Source organism: Phacochoerus africanus, chromosome 1, assembly GCF_016906955.1.
Source record: "Phacochoerus africanus isolate WHEZ1 chromosome 1, ROS_Pafr_v1, whole genome shotgun sequence".
Taxonomy (NCBI): domain Eukaryota; kingdom Metazoa; phylum Chordata; class Mammalia; order Artiodactyla; family Suidae; genus Phacochoerus; species Phacochoerus africanus.
This window is the reverse complement of record NC_062544.1, coordinates 83030507-83047655: the sequence shown is the minus strand read 5'-3', so window position 1 is coordinate 83047655 and position 17149 is coordinate 83030507. Positions and strand designations below refer to the sequence as shown.

The window sequence follows — 17149 nt, the reverse complement described above, 5'->3', positions numbered from 1 at the left end:
AAAAAACTGATCTCTCCCACATCGCTTCCTTTTAAAACCAAGCTCCTTCTCGGTCCACTGTGTCAAAATCTTTGTCCAGTATCCTCTCCAGAGCTGTCAGACTCCAACAACATAATGCAAATACAAAGCAAATAACATAAAAGCTGATGGCAAAGTGAAACTGCCAGTCTTGCAAAATAAGCAAGATTTCGAGATTAGGAAAGCCACTTTAAGAAACTGCCCTCATCGTTTGCAAAGCCATTGACAAATGAGGAAATGACGGTGCTAGATCAGAGGATGAAGATGAGGACCCAAAAGACACTTTGAATGAGGATGATACTAACATCAAAGGGGTAAGAGAGACCCCTGGGAAATCAATAAATACCCCAAATGTTTTTGCCAAAGTTATACCGTTATGATTGTGCTGTAAAATTCAAATCTTAATTGAAGAATTTGATATTATATGATATTAAAAGTCTATCAAAAAAACATTCCAGAAGAAAAAAATCTCTGCAGTTGACTGATCATTTCTGTGGTGGTTGTTATTGTTCTTCTAATGAGCTGGTGGGAGGACTCTTTCCTGGCTTCTCCTCCAAGGTCCTGCCTCTGAGTGCTGGTGTGCCCCCAGCTCTGGTCCCCTCCCCTTCAGCATCTCCTCTGGCCTAGGTGATCTCATCCATTCCCATGGCTTTAAACATCATCCACATGCAGTTGACTTTCAAGTTATTATCTGTGGACTTGGCTTTCAAATGTCTATCCTCCCATGCACTTGACTTCTCCACTTGTGTGTTTAATGGCCTCTCAGATGTGGGAGGCCCACAACAAACCTCTTCTTTAAAAAAATATTTTATGGAAGTATAGTTGATTTACAATGTTGTCTTAATTTCTACTGTACAGTAAAGCTATTCAGTTATACACATATATGTTCTTTTTCATATTCTTGTCTATGATGGCTTATCACAGGAGATTGAATATAGTTCCCTGTGCTATACAGTAGGACCTTGTTGTTTATCCATCCTATATATAATAGTTTGTGTCTGCTAATCCCAAACTCCCACTCCATTCCCCCATCCACACAACCACAAGTCTGTTCTCTACATCTGTGAGTCTGTTTCTGTTTCATAGATAAATTCTTTTGTGCCATATTTTAGAGTCCATATATAAGTGATATCATATGATGTTTGTCTTTCTCTTTCTAACTCACTTCACTTAGTATGATAATGTCTATGTCCGTACGTGTTGCTGCAAATGGCATTGTTTCATTATTTTTTACAGTTGTTTAATATTCCACTGTATATATACACTACATCTTCTGTATCCATTCATCTATTGGTAGACATTTAGATTGAAAAAACATACCTATTTACTGCAAATCTTTTCTTCAAGTCTTTCCTCCTTTGCTCAGTAAGTGGCAGCATCTTTTAGATACTTCTCAAGTCAAGATCTATAGCCACACTTGATGCCTCTGGCTCCCATTTCCATATCTAATGCAACAGTAAGTTTTGTTGGGTATGTCTTCAAAACACATCCGCCAGAGTTCCCAGTGTGGCTTGGTGGGTTAAGAACCCATGAGGATGCAGGCTCCATCCCTGGCCTTGCTCAATGGGTTAAGGACCTGGTGTTGCCACAAGCTGCAGCATACTTTGCAAATGCAGCTTGGATCCAGTGTTACTGTGGCTGTGGCCTAGGCCTGCAGCTGCAGCTCCAATTCAACCCTAGCCTGGGAACTTCCTTAAAAATAAATAAATAAATAAAATACATCATCAATCAACTCCACTCCAGCTCCCCACTTAGCCCTGGGGCCACTTCTCTTGCTAGGGCCCTGTGACAGCTTCCTATCTAGTGCTCCTGCCCTGACCCTTGCCTTCATGGCCACACCATTTCCACAGAGCAGCCACCATCATCTTTAAAACACGTACATTGGATCTTGTCACCCCTCAACTTCAATCTGTCCAGTGGCTTCTCATCACATTTATAATAAAATCCAAACTCTCTCCCACGGCTTCCCAGGCCCTGCATCGTCTGACCTGTGACCATGTTCATTTCGACACCCTGTCCTCCCTGTTCACTCCCCGGCCACTGGCGGGCTGTCCAGCTGGCTCCCTGCTCACGGTCTGTGTGGTCCCATCAGGCTTTCCTTCAGAATGTGGCTGCCCCATTCCTCTCCATCATCACATTTCAGCTCAAATGTCACATCCACAGAAAGGTCCTCTCCATCTCCCACTAAGGCAATCCCCACCATCCATCCTTTTTATCTGATTTTCCTATGTTTTCTGTTGTTCATCATAGCAGTTATCATTATCACTAGCTGCAACTATTCGTTTTACTTATGTATTTAATTTTTTTCCGGTCTTCCCTTTGACTATAAGCCACAATGAAGGTAGGAGAATTTTGTCTACTTTGTTCACTGCTGTGTCTTCATTGCCAGAGGCCATGATATAACAAATACTCAGTAAATATTTGTCAACTAAACAGTCTTTAAAAGAGAAGGGAAAAAAGCTTGTTTTCATAATTTAAAGTTTATTTTTCAGGGCAAAGTCCCAATAAAAGGCTCTTTTCATTATTTATTGTGAAATGTTGGTTTCCTTTAAAGTAGATTTATTTAAGTGGCCGTTTCCTGTACCAATTATCTTTGAACAATGAAGATCTCCTGTTTTGCGTATTTCCTCCCTTGGCTAGACTAATGAACCTGTGGAATAAGGAAGGGAGGGCAAGGCTGACCTAGTTTGTTCTTGGGTAACCCAAGCTGGGTCACTGTCATCAATCATTTTTCTTCCGGGGCACAGAAATGCCTCTTCCCTTCAAAATCGATTCTGGAATTTTGTCTGCAAACTGTTATGCTCACTGGTTTGCAGTGTATGAAACACTTTGTTTTTTTTTAAAGCATATTATTTTTTAAAGTAAGTTTTATTGAAGTATAGCTAATTTACAAGGTTGTGATAATTCCTTTTTTTTTTTCTTTTTTGTCTTTTTAGGGCCAAACCTATAGCATATGGAGGTTCCCAGTTTGGGGGTCCAGTTGGAGCTGTAGTCACCAGCCTATGCCAGAGCCACAGCAATGCCAGATCCGAGCCGCGTCTGTGACCTACACCACAGCTCACCACAACTCCGGATCCTTAACCAACTGAGTGAGGCCAGGGATCAAACCTGCATCCTCATGGATGCTAGTGAGGCTCATTAACTACTGAGCCATGACGGGAACTCTGGTTGTGATAATTTCTGCTGTACAACAAAGTGACCCAGTCATACATATATACATATCCATTCTCTCTCAGAATCTTTTCCCACATATTATCACAGAATACTGGGTAGAGTTCTCTGTGCTATACAGCAGGTCTCTGTTGGCCAGTAATTTCATATACTGCAGCGTGCATGTGCCAATCCCACTCCCACAGTCCATCCCTCCCACTGCCCTAAACTGTCCCCTTTGATAACCATAAGTTTTTCAAAGTCTGTGAGTCTGTTGCTGTTCTACAAAAAAGCTCATTTGTATCCTTTCTTTTTAGATTCCACATGTAGGTGATATCATATGATGTTTGTCTTTCACTGTCTAACATCACTTAGTATAATAGTTTCTAGATCCATCCATGTTGCTGCAAATGGCATTATTTCATTCTTTTTAATGGCTGAGTAATATTCCATTGTATATATGTACCACACCTTCTTTATCCATTCCTCTGTTGATGGACATTTAAGTTGCTTCCATGTCGTGGCTATTGTAAATAGTGCTGCAATGAAAATTGGGGTGCATGTATGTCTTCAAATTATGGTTTCCTCTGGATAGATGCCTAGGAATGGGATTGCTGGATCATACTGTAGTTCTATTTTTAGTTTTTTAAGGGAACCCCCATACTGTTTTCCACAGTGGTTGCACCAATGTACATTCCAATCAACAGTGTAAGAGGGAACCCTCTTTCTTTTTAATTTCTCTGTGATCCCAGCTCCATTTAAAACATCTCTAGGTCTTTTAAGACCGGAGACAAAATCATTGGAAGTTTCTTTCCTAGATTCTTTAAGTGCTCTGGCCTGTAATTCATCTAGGTCAGGAGACTTGAGCTTAATTCAACCTTTTCACAAATAAAGGTTCTCATTAGTGGGGAGCAGCCACAACACAAGACAATTTGGCTATATAGGGGTGTGATGGAGTCACAGAATTAAACAGATGCCTTGCGATGTGGAGCCCCTGATCCCTTTCAAAGGACTGTCTTCTACGGCTCCTTGAGTTCTGAGAATTGGTCATCTGGGCACGAAAAACATTGCTGAAGGGTTTGAGATCTGCTTTAAAATTCTCTTGGCACATGCCATGGTCCTTTGGACTCAGTGGGAAGAGAAGGGACAGTGGGAGGAAGGTGGAGAGAACCAACATCCCCTCTGGTGAGGGGAGGTGGGGTACTCATACATTCATGGCCTGTAGGATTGGCCCACAGGGCTCTGGGGCTAGCATCTCCTTTTCAAAGGGTCAGCTGCTCCTTACATCTCTGGATTTTTGCCAAGAAAAATCTTGAATTTTCTTCTCTTACTCCCTGGGTTTTAATTGCTGCACTGTGCCAGACAGACAGAAAACACATATCCTTTGGTCTAATCCAGTCAGGAGTTTCCAATTTGCCACCTCTGACCTAAGGCAGCAGGTAAAGATGACAGGTGGGCCAAGAGAAGATTCTGATGTCAATTTCTTCAGCCACTGCCACCCAGGATATGGTGTGAATGCAGAGCAGTAGGTATTTTATAGGGGTTAATAAGCAGGTACAAGTGAAATTTTTTTTGGTAGCATGCACAAGGCCAGAGCTTGAACACTCTCCAGAGAATGACCTGAGCTACAGAAGTGACAATGCCAGATCCTTGACCTGCTGTACCACCAGGGAACCCTTAATATGAAAATAATTTTATTTTTCCTTTCAGTCATCTTGCAGCATATGGAGTTCCTAGGCCAGGGATCAGATCAGAGCCACAGTTGCAACCTGCGCTGCAACTGCAGCAACGCTGGATCCTTTAACTTACTGTGTTGGACTGGGGCTCAAACCTGCATCTTGGTGCTGCAGGGACGCTGCTGATCCTGTTGCACCACAGCAGGAACACCGCAAATAATTTTTTAAAAAATCTGTGTTGCAAGGTACCTTCATTTAAACGTCATTAAGTTTTGACAGAAAGCCTTAATTTCACAGAAAGGAACTCTGTGGTTGCTTCCTTGGGGGCACATATCTGATGGAGACGTGTCTCCCCAAGCAGGAAGACCTATGACTTTGTCAGTTACATGTTTGGGGCCCTCAAACTGGCACCTGGAATTGTGGGTACATGTCAGAGGTGCTCAAAAATTAATTAATAATTAATTTGATCGCTTTCAGTTTGCAGATGCAGATTGCACTTTTATGTCTTTGGGGGGGTGTGGGGGGGGGGCCACACCTGCAGCCTATGGAAGTTCCCAGGCTAGGGTCACATCCGAGCTGCAACTGCTGGCCTACACACACAGTCACAGCAACACAGAATCTGAGCCCTGTCTGTGACCTATACCACAGCTCACAGCAATGCCAGGTCCTTTAAAGCCACCGAGCGAGGCGATGGATTGAACCTCTGTCCTTATAGATACTAGTTGGGTCCATTAGTGCTGAACCACAATGGAAACTCCCAGTTTGCACTTTTAATACCATGTACAGAAATCTCTTGTATAAAATACCTGGTTCCCTCCGATTTAAGCCACAGGGCAGAGGAAGAGAAGAGGAGGGAAGCCCCATGAGTTAAAGTTTTGTCATGTGCCAGTCATTCTGTAAATATCATTTTATTTACTCTCTCTGTCTCTGACCAGGAGACACGAGTGTGATTATCCTTACTATACAGGTGAAGATATGGAGTTTCAGAGAGAAGAAATAGCTTGTCCAAAGTCAGCTCACAAAGGGTTTAGCTAGGATTGAACCCAGTTCAGTTGTAATTCTTACCACTGTAATTCTTCCGGAGCCTCATGGAAAGAAAAGATTTCCTTGGTGCCTCTGTTTCCTAAAGGCAACTCAAGTCAGAAATGAAACAAATGTGATGCTTGAAGACTGGGTGAGCTGTACCACTTGCTACAATGGGGAAGTGGATTGAGGCACAAGAAAAGCCTTCTGAAGAGTTTGGTTCACCCCTTGGGTAACCTGGATCCCTGTTTCCAAATACAGCAGAGAGCTGAACTGTCAGGGTTTTCCCTCTAAATTCAGTATATTCTAAAAAAGAATAATTTGGGAGTTCTTGCTGTGGTGCAGTGGGTTAATGAACTGGCTTGTCTCTGTAGAGGTGCTGGTTCGGATCAGTGGGTTAAGGATCAGTGTTGTTGCAACTGTGGTGTAAGTCGCAGGTCCAGCTCAAATTTGATCCCTGGCCTGGGAACCTCCATCTGCCACAGGGGTGGCTGAAAAAATTAAAAATAAAAATAAAATATAAAATGATAATTTATTGTCTTCCCTGCCCAAACTTCTATAGCATAGGTCCCAATCAATGATGTCATCTGGTCACTCAAACTAGAGTCAGGAATCACCTTTGATTCTTCCCCCTCCTTCTCTCCCTGCAGATCTTACCAGTCACCAGCTTTCATACAATCTCAAGTCCATCCCTTGATTGAGGAATTCATCATTGCTCCCTGAAACTATTTTAACAGCCCCTCCCTCATGCCCTAGTGCCCACCTTTGCTGTTTGATCCAGCTTAGATTCCAGGGGCCACCATTAAATCGTGACACCTGCCATCACTCTCAACTCTCACCCCTCTTCTCCACATTATAGGAACCCAACATGATCCCAACTGTGGTGAAATCTTGCATTCTTACTAATTTCCTCCTGCACTAGGAAGCTGAAGTTGGGAAGGAAAAACATCCTTGCTCACTGGTTTCATTAAGGATCTCCAGCCTGGAGCTAATAACATATTCCTCCGGTCACTCAGTTCCCAGCTCTCCTGGACAGCCATTCTCAACATCTCTCCTCTAACCTCCAAGGTTGCTCCAATAACCACCCAAGCCCTTGAGTCAAAGCCATGACCTTGCTCACAATTTCGCTGAGAAAAGGGCAGTAACCAGAAGAGGTATCCTCGTCTCCCAGCCTAACTGATGTCATCGAATGGACAACAAAAAACAAAAAACACAACCTAAAGATTGAGAGTTATGTGATTTTTTTGTTTGTCTTGTTTTGTTTTTTGTCTTTTAGGGCCACACCCGTGGCATATGGAAGTTCCCAGGCTAGGGGTCGATTCAGAGCTGTAGCTGCTGGCCTAAGCCACAGCCACAGCAGCATGGGATTTGAAGCCACATCTCTGACCTACACCACAACTCATGGCAATACCATATCCCTAACCCACTGAGCGAGGCCAGGGATCAAACCCACATCCTCATGAATGCTAGTCGGGTTTGTTAACCACTGAGCCGTGACGGGAACTCCCCTGAGAGTTATGTTTTACTCAGCAGACAAAACTGAGGACTTAAGCTCAGAAGACAAACTCTCAGATAGCTCCAAGGGACCACCCCAAAAAGGTAAGCAAGGAGCCAGAAATTTTTGCAACAAAGACCAAATATTTGGAACATCAAAAGATTATTGTTAATTAAAGAAAACCAGATAGCTCAACTTAATGAAGTTAGCGCTTTTCTGTGTATGGGAAGATGCAAGAGCCTGGGCTCAATGAAATCATTCCTTTGCTATGCACCTCAGCTCTCTGGGCCAGAATCCTGTGTTTTCCCATTCTGAGTCCCCTCAGGGTTCACCGTTGGGGTGGCTATAATGTGATAGATCAATGGACACAACATCCTTTGTTTATGGATAAGGCAGGCAGCATTTTTTCATTGACCCTTATCTCCTTGTGTTTCCTTTGCCCGCAGCTCCTCAATATCCCCCAACCCAGGTCAGAGTGATTATTTGTTCACTCACTAGGAATGAAACCCCAACTCCCTACCATGTGAAGGCCCGACACACTCAACCACCTGCAAGGCTCTGATCTCACCTCCCTGGAGCAAGCTCTCCCTTGCAGTCTCTGTTCTGTCCACACCCCTTGTGCTTTCTCTCCCACCAAATGCATTCTTAGGGAACCCTGCACACGCCACTTCAGGCACTGGAGTGATTGTCACCCAAAGGGATGCAGGGTTTAAGCTCTCATTCCTTTTGGGTCTTGGTCAAAATGCCCTTCTCCGAGGGCCATTGCCCAAATCGCAATAGCACCCCCACTCTGCTCTGTCCATCTTCTGCTCAGCCCTCAGCTCTGATCACCCTGACCTGAGCATGCATTTACCCCTTATATCATGACAGCAGGGAGATTGTGGCTCTTGCTCATGGTGGTACCCTGAGCCCAGCATAGTGACTAAAACATTTAAGTACTCTGTAAATATTTGTTGGATGAGTACATGAACAAAGAACATCAATAGGGGTTCCTGTTGTGGTGCAGCAGAAACGAATCTGACTAGTATCCATTAGGATGCAGGTTCGATACCCGGGATTGCTCAGTTGGTTAAGGATCCCTCGTTGCCGTGAGCTATGGTGTAGGTCACAGACACAGCTCAGATCTAGCTTTGCTGTGGCTGTGGTGTAGGCTGGAGGCTACAGCTCCGATTGGACCCCCAGCCTAGGAACCTCCATATGCCGAGGGTGTGGCCCTAAAAAAAAAAAAGGACATCAATGAATATAACCTGGGATGGTATCTCATTGTCCACAGCCTATAGTCCAAAGATTTGGCTGGGCACCTACAGCCCTTGCGGACATACCTTCACTTCTACTTTAGGCTTCCTCCCCTGCCACTTCCAGTCCCTACTGTCCTTTCCGGGCCCCAAGTCACAGTGCTCTCCCTTCCTGCCGTTCCTGACTAGACCAGCCCCCCACGATTTCCCCATGTTATTTCCTATCTGGGAAACCCTTTCTTTCTTTGTCAAAATTCTCCTCCCTAGTTTGAGGAAATTCTGTTTACTATTCAAGACTCAGGGTTATCGTCTCTGGAAAACCTTGCAGGCAGAGGACAGGATGACCTCTGTGTTTCCACAGTGTGACAAGGCCCTTTGCATCAGCCAGGAGGGAAAGGGCTGCTCCATCACCCGTGTTAATGGCCAGCCCTCTCCCTCTTTCTGCCCTACACTCCACCCAAGCTCCCTGAATGGAGTCAGCAGATCCCCTCACCTCCTCTCAGGCCTCAGCTCCCGGGTTGCATGCGTTTTGAGGGGAAAGGTCACATTTCTCTTTTCACAAAAAAAGGCCGAGAACATTTTAGACCGGGGCAGGATTGTCTGTGAGTGTTTATTAAATAAATCCAAGTTTCTGTCCACACCTGTGGAAACAGAAACATCCCTGAAGGCTCACTCCAGTGGGGGTGGGGCTAAATAAGAAGAGAGTCTCTCTTTGCCTGATACTTGCTTGCTTTATAATTCAGGGCAGAGGAGGCTTGGATTGTAAATGTGTGACATTAGTGAGGAAGTGGAGGTTACAAAAGGAGAAATAAGATCATGTCATTATGGAGAAATAGGTAAACCTAGGCTCATCCTGCCAGATACGTTTTTCCTCTTTCTTTCTAAATGTCACCCCACTGTCCTCAGTGGCAACTGGGCCAGAACAGAGGCCATGATTTTTGCCAAGGAAGATTTTCAACCTGAGGCAATGAACACATAGCATATTTCCCCTCGGTTTAACCAAACTGCAAAGTGATAGTAAAAGTGATTGGAACAGTGCAGACGAAGAATGTCGCCTGCCATTCCAGTAGATAAAGAATGTTGCTGCAATCAAGCCATCAGCCCTGATGGTGCGCCTTGAGGGGATTCAGAAGGGAGGAAAACAGGATACTGACCCTAGATAGCTAGGATGCATACCTGAGGAATAATTTCAATGAGCCAGGATGCTTTCATCTTCAAATACACAGAAAAGCATGAAAATCATTGTGATGTCTATTTTTGTGATTAGCCATCAGCTTTTGATATTTGACATGTCTCTTTCCCCGCCCCCAGCAAAAACTGGTGAATATCTTGGCTCCCTGCTCCCCTCCCCCACCTCTCTGGAACAGTGCCTCTGAGCTATCAGAGAGGCTGCCTCTGGGGCTATAGTCCTCAGGACCTTACTGAAGACTATAAGGTCCTCAAATAGCAACTTTTAGGTTGTGTGTTTTTCTTCAGTCAGCAGCAGGCAGTCTCTGAGCAAGAGTCCTTGGTATTTTAAGACATCAGCCATGCCCACTTTGCCCATGCTGTGCACCATGTGATCGAGCTGCCCCAAATCACAGCTCTGGTACAGGTGTGCCCCCCACCCCTGAGGATACCCCACCCCCAAAGCCTGACAAGGCAGAAGTGTGTTCTTGGAAATCACATCACACACGAACACCAAAAAGCTGACTGTTTTCTCTAAAGGGACAATGTTATAACTGGGTGATGAGTTCTTCATAGGAATTGACAGAATACAGATCCCAGGAAATAACTATACACAAGTGGCACCTAATCTCCCCTATCATTTGAAATTGTTAAATTATGCTTAGAGCCTTTTGAAATGCAAAAAAATGTACGGCACTGGGAATTCTCCACCAATGGCCAGCAAGGCTCTTGGGATGGGTGTATGAACCTTTTAAGCAAAGGAGGCACTGAACATTTAAATAGAAGTAAGAAGGGATAACTCAAACTAGGGGATCCATTTCCTATAGATCAGTGGTTCTCAAAGTATTTAGTGCCAGTGCTCCTTTAGGTTTTTTTTTTTTTTTTTGCCAATTCTTGGGCTGCTCCCGCGGCATATGGAGGTTCCCAGGCTAGAGGTCTAATCGGAGTTGTAGCCACCGGCCTACGCCAGAGCCACAGTAACGTGGGATCCGAGCCGCGTCTGCAACCTACACCACAGCTCACGGCCACACCGGATCGTTAACCCACTGAGCAAGGCCAGGGATCGAACTCGCAACCTCATGGTTCTTAGTCGGATCCGTTAACCACTGTGCCACGACGGGAACTCCTCCTTTAGTTTTTTAAGCCACTGAAGATCTCAAAGAGTTGTAGTTTATGTGATTGTATCTACTGGTAGTTACTGTGTAGAAATTAAAACAATTAAAAAAAAAAAGGAGGGAGTTCCTCTTGTGGCACATCAGAAACAAATCTGACTAGGAACCATGACGTTGTAGGTTCAATCCCTGGCCTCGCTCAGTGGGGTAAGGATCTGGAGTTGCCACGAGCTGTGGAGTAGGTCGCAGACATGGCTTGGATCTGGCATTGCTGTGGCTGTGGTGTAGGCCAGCAGCTGTAGCTCTGATTCGATCCCTAGCCTGGGAGCCTCCATATGCCATGGGGGGGGCCCTAAAAAGTAGGAAAAAAAAAACCCAATTTTTAAAACCTTTAAAATTAATTCAGCTAAAAATAACAATACATTTATTACATGTTAAATATCATAATTTCATAATTTACTTTAGTTTCTAAAATGAAGAGTAAAAGAGTTTCCAGAGTTTTCTTGTGGCTCAGTGGGTTAAGGAGCTGTTTTCACTGCTGTGGCTCAGGTTCGATGCCTGGCCTGGGAATGTCTTCATGCCAAGAGGGCAGAAAAAGTTTCCAAAACAGATAGTTATAAAGGCATTGCTTTACATTTTTGCACATCTCTTTAATGTGCTGCAATAGGGGACAGCTGGGTTCTCACAGCATCTGCATTAAATCCGTTGTGGTATGTTACATAGTTTCTGGGAAACTAGGATGAACACTTGTAAGAGAATGAGCGTGGAAAAGCAAATCCTGTCTTAGTCTGAAAGTAGTTTTGACCTCAGGGGCATCCTGAAAGGTCTTAGAGACCTCCAGGGGTCTGTAGCCCATACTTTTAGAGCCACTCATCCAGAACAGTATGGTGGCTAAAATAAATATTAAGCATTTGCTTGGGTTACAAGCCACTTACATGGCTTGCATTATTAGCATGTGAGGTAGGCGGAAGTTTAGGATTACCCCATTTCCTGCCTCCTATTGTACATATTCCCGTACAATGCTGGGAACCTGTGAATATGACAGGTCAGTCACGGCAGTGATTAGGTTGTAGATATGGCAAAACCCTCTCCTTGAAAAATGGGAGACTATTCTGGGTGGACCCCACCTAATCAAGCAAATCCTTCAAAGGGACTGGGGTCTTCCTGAAGAGGAGATTGAAGTATCAGAGGGACTCGACACACAGGAAATCTCTACTGCTGGCTTTGAAGTTGGAGGGGCCAAGTGGTCAGGAATGCAGGCAGTTTCCAGCAGCTGAGGTTGGTCCTTGGCTGGTAGTTAGCAAGGAAATGGAGACTTCAGTCCTACAACCACAAGGAAGTGAATTCAGCCAAGAACCTGAATGAGCTTGGAACGATTTTCTCCTCAGAGTCTTCAGAAAGGAATATAGGCTGGTTGATGTCTGGAATCAGTCTGGGAGACCTTGAGCAGAGAAGATAGTCACACCAGGTCCGAACGTCAGGCCTATAGAACTATGAGGCAATAAATGAGTGTTGTTTTAAGCCACTAAATTTGTGGTAATTTGTGACACAGCAGTAGAAAATGAATACATTATGCATTGTTTTAAATTTATTTTAGAAATATACAAATAATCATAAATATACCTACCCTCTTTGTAAAAAATGAAAACATGATTGAGGTGTTCCCGTTGTGGCTCAGTAGGTTAAGAACCTGACTAGTACCCATGAGGATGCAGGTTTGACCCCTGGCTTCGCTCAATGGGTTAAGGATCTGGCATTGCCACAAGCTGTGGCATAGGTCACAGATTTGGCTTGGATCTGGTATTGCTGTGGCTGTGGTGTAGGCCAGCTGCTGCAGCTCCAATTCAACCCCTAGCCTGGGAATTTCTATATGCTGCAGGTGAGGTCCTAAAAAGACAAAAAAAAATAAAAAGAAAAGAAAAGAAAATAGCGAGAGATTAAAAGTTCCCTTTGACCACCCCCCCCAATCTTAGCCAATCTTGGCCCCTCCCTCCCTTTTCCAAGGCTAGCCATCCTTTGTTGGGTATGAATCCTTCCTTTTAAACCTTTTTCCTATACAGCGATGTGCATATGTATGTAATGAAATATATCGTACCGCAGTGGTTTATTTTCCTTATTTTAGCTTCAGAACACTATTTGGGATTCATGCTATGGCTGGTCCAGGTCTTCTAAAAGAACAACAACAACATCAACAACCAAAGTCTAAACTGAGGTTCTAGAGCAGTTTCCCTATGTCCCATAGAGGCATTTTGAGCCACCCTATTGCTCTTAGATCCAAGCTTAAATAGAAATGTATTTTGGAGGCTGTTGTTTGAGTTGAGAAGCATTTAGAATCAGGGCTGACCTCACTTTCCTTGTTTTCAACCTCTGTCTCAGTTTGTTCACAATCAGGATGAAACTGCTCAGTTATAGGCTCAATCCTGAGCCACCAAGGAAACACTGGTGGCTCTTGCGTCCTAAAGTGACTCTTTTGTTGTTGTTGTTGTTGTTTTGTTTTGTTTTTTAGGGCCACATCTGAGGCATACGGAAGTTTCCAGATTACAGGAAAAATCAGAGCTGCACCTGCTGACCTATACCACAGCCACAGCAATGCTGGATCCAAGCTGCATCTGCGAACTACACCACAGCTCATGGCAATGCTAGATCCTTAACCCACTGAGTGAGGCCAGGGATCAAACCCGCATCTTCACGGATACTAGTTGGGTTTGTAACCTGCTGAGCCACAACAGGAATTCCCCCAAAGTTACTCTTAATGGCCATCTTGATCCTGACCTCACCTACCACTGGAAAACAAAATGCAACCATGTGTTTAGCAAGGAGCTTGAGAACACCTCTCAAAGAATTGCTGAGGCTTCCTTGATTTAAAGAACAATGAACAGGTGTGACCTGTTTAGAAACAAACCCAAGGCTATACTTCCAGGAGACAACAAAGGTTCTTTGACAGTGGACCACAGTGTCTGAGTGTGTAGGGTGGAAGCCTGCCCAAAGAGTAAATACCCCCCTCCAACTAAGCCTTTCAGAAAACCATTATAAGCAGGTTTTTCCAAGCTTGGCTTTAATGACAGGCTCTCAGAAAGAAGCTCCTTTCTCAAGCAAGTCTTCCCTTCAAACTCACAGAGCCCATGGGCCACGAGCCTCCATGTAGGAAGTGTGTACACCCTGCAATTTTGTAGTGAAGGAGACATTAGCAATGGTCAGTGGCAATGTCCTTGCCTGCTTCACTAAAGACATCTGACTTTCTGCTCCCCTGACATCACAGTGGCCCTGACATTTCATAAAAGCACAGATATACCCTTATTCTTTGGCTTTTTGTGATGTTGAGTTTGCCAGGCAAGTAAGTTCTGGCTCCCTACCTGTTTGGGTGGGCAGGAAAACTTACTAGTTCATAAATCCTTGGACAGAGTGTGTCCATTAACAAGGGTTACACTCACATCTTTTTTTCTTTTTCTTTTTCCCACTACCCCTGGAGTATATGGAAGTTCCTGGGCTAGGGGTTGAATCAGCACTGCAGCTAGGTCCCTAACACCACAGCCACAGGCAAGGTGGGATCCGAGATGCATCTGCAACCTATGGTTGCCTGCAGCAAGGCTGGAACCATACTCATTGATCGAGGCCAGGGATTGAAACTATATCCTCACAGTGACACTGTCAGGTCCTTAACCCACTGAGCCACAATGGGAACTCCACACACTCACATCTTCTTGAGAAGGCTGTACCCACCCACGCACATCCCTGATCTGTGGATTTTCCATGCTTCCTGGCTATTCAGGGAGGATCATCTAACCCATTGAAAAGCACGTAGCTTGGCCCAGTGGGGGCCACAGCCTTTGGACCAAGAATCCATGCATGGAGCTGCAGCTGGCTCCCCTCTTTATCCTTTTGTGTTTATGTGAGTATATGTTTTAGTTCCCTGTTCTGGGGAAATCTTCAGGTAGATTCAATTCCCAAGGTTCACCCAAGGGGGCAAAAGGGCTTCCAGTGTATACAGGAGTTTGAGTGAGTCTTGAAACTGGTCCCGGGTCACTCAATACAAGCTTCTAAAGGTGACTTCAGACAGTGGCAATACCCCTAACTTCCCTTCCAAGCAGTTAGTTTGCCTGGGCAGAGGAGGGAGGGAGAAAAGCACTCCTGTCACCAGGCGGCTGACGTTGGGGAGCTTGTGATCTCTTCGGGCTACTAAGTTAAAAGGGGTGAGGGCTCCTCCATTTCACGACCCTAAGGTTTTCCGGGAGTGAGGTTTTGTGACGGAGCCCGGGTGCCGGGGCCATAGTTGGGGCCGCGCAGGGCAGGCGGGCCGGCCTGGGGCGGAGCGGGCGGCGCTGCGCTTACTGCCGCGGCGGACAGGGGGCGGCCGCGCCCACTTCCTCCTGCTCGGGGCCGAAGACCCGCGGCAGTGAGCGGCGCTTCCAGAGCGCACCGGGCGGTGGCCAGACGGCCCCGGCCCAGCCTGCGAACGCCACTCCTGCGCTCCGAAGTCCGCCGTTCGCTTCTCTCTCCGGCCACCCGCATGGACGCGGCGCCGAAGCGGAGCCGGCCGGAGGAGGCGGCCGAGCTCCCGCCGCCAGCCCGGGGGGAGGAGGAGGAGGAGGAGGAGGGGATGGAGCCAGGGCTGGAGGAGGAGGAAGAAGTGGACCCCCGGATACAGGTAGGGCGCGTGGATCCCGGCACTGGCACTGAGCCCGCCTCGCGGTCCCCGGTGCTTGCACCCGGGAGAGGTGGCCGCGTAGGTCCGGTGCTGGAGGAGACAGAGTACCCGGCTTCACCCGGTTCATGGGAGGCTGCGGTGCCCGCGTGGACGCGGCCTGACTCTATCGTGGGGATTACCCCGCAGGATCCGTGGGGTCGCCGCAGCGTGTCCGGCGGCTCGGGAGGGCGTGCAACAAAGAGAAAAGGGGGCGGGGGCGCCACGCCGGGCTCCGAGAGCCCGAGGGCCGCGTGGGCGCGGGCCGGGGGGGGCGGTGGGCGTCGCCGCCCCTGCAGCAGGGTGGCCTCTCATGCTTGGGGTTCGGAGCACTCACCTGGCTGAGGTGCCTGGCCTGAGCCTGCCTGAGCCTTCTCCCTCTTGCTTTGATTCGTTGTTAGCAGGACGAAGGGTTTATTGTCACCACTGGCTCAGCCCTCCGCTTGGCCTCAAATGGTTTAAAACCCAGCGTTTCCTCCTTTTGAGGTCGGCAGTGAACAGAAATTGGGGGCTAACAGCGCAAAGCTAACGTGGCGAGAAGGCGAGGGGATTGGCCTGGCTTCCTTGCCTCCATTTCTCTGGGAGATGATTAAAAGACAGTTTCCAAGCCGAGATCTAGCAGCGAAAGCTTAACCTCTTCACCCTCTAGGGAAAAAGAACAGCATATTCCTTTCCAAGACTCTTTCCATAAATCATTTTTTAAAATAAATATTGTTTTGCAGCACGCGATGCGATTTCTGAAGACCTAATTGGTTTTTCAGTGCGCAGATCAATTAAAAGCTCATTTAACTCAGCTGTTGGCGTTTAAATGAATTGTTACGGCAGGTTAGCAAGACAGATTAGGTGGAAAAATCTTTACATTAGGAATTCTAAATAAAATCAGTTGGAACTACTAAATTTTGTTTTCTGGGTAGGGGAATTCTGTTGACAAGATCCTTTGTTTGCAGAGTAAAAGGAGTTAACTTCATACTGGGCACTTTTTTTTTTTAAACAAAATGTCAGTTTGTAAATGTTATTTAAAGGATCAATGTTTATGTTAGTTTTAGTTTGTTTTGTAAACAGCTAGGAAGGTTGAATAATTGGCAGTTGAAAAGATTTTCGTCTCTAAAGAAAAATACTCAACCATGGATGAGTAAGTGCCAGAATTCTGCCTTGATATAAATCATTTCACTGGGTTTTACTTTTTGGCTTGGTTTTGTTTGCTTGCTCTTACTGGTTTTGTGTTTTTTTTTTTTTCTTGCAAGTTTTTGCTCTAAAGCAGAGGGTTATTGTTTGGGTTCAGCCCTTAAATCATTGTAACAGGTGAGTTTACCTGAAGGCACATACCTGGAATAAAATATTTGACCTTCTAAGAAAAGAAAATTCCTCGGACCTTAGTCATTTTCAGAAGGGCTACCACCCAGATAAAGGTTTCAGAAATGCTGACATTTCATTTGTTCTTTAGCCAAGGCTCAACTGTTTTCCTTGAAAATTAATACTGACTGGTTCCTCTTCCTGCAAATGATGCTGGAGTAATTTTGCAGGTTGGGAGGGGGGCAGAGTCATACCAGAAACAAAAGACAATCCCTGAAAGCTTTTTTCTCTCCCTTTTC

The 17149-nt window shown here is 45.6% G+C and overlaps 1 protein-coding gene and 1 long non-coding RNA gene across 3 annotated transcripts in view; one reads left to right on the top strand and one right to left on the bottom strand.

Moving 5' to 3' along the window:
* Positions 1 to 17149, top strand: part of SH3BP5 (SH3 domain binding protein 5) — a 114465-nt gene that overhangs the window by 19586 nt on the left and 77730 nt on the right. Inside the window, exon 1 of one of the 2 annotated variants that reach the window (XM_047768498.1) lies at positions 15236 to 15521. The exons of the other annotated variant lie outside the window; for it this stretch is intronic. Coding sequence (XP_047624454.1) covers positions 15384 to 15521 — 138 coding nt within the window. The 5' untranslated portion in view covers positions 15236 to 15383. Of the gene's footprint in view, positions 1 to 15235; positions 15522 to 17149 lie in introns of those variants that run through there. 2 annotated transcript variants of the gene reach the window in all.
* Positions 11311 to 16208, bottom strand: LOC125120388 (uncharacterized). Its single transcript, XR_007133310.1, has 2 exons — positions 15895 to 16208; positions 11311 to 12367 (listed from the first exon to the last, which is right to left on the bottom strand). It is a non-coding gene; the product is annotated as an uncharacterized LOC125120388 (long non-coding RNA).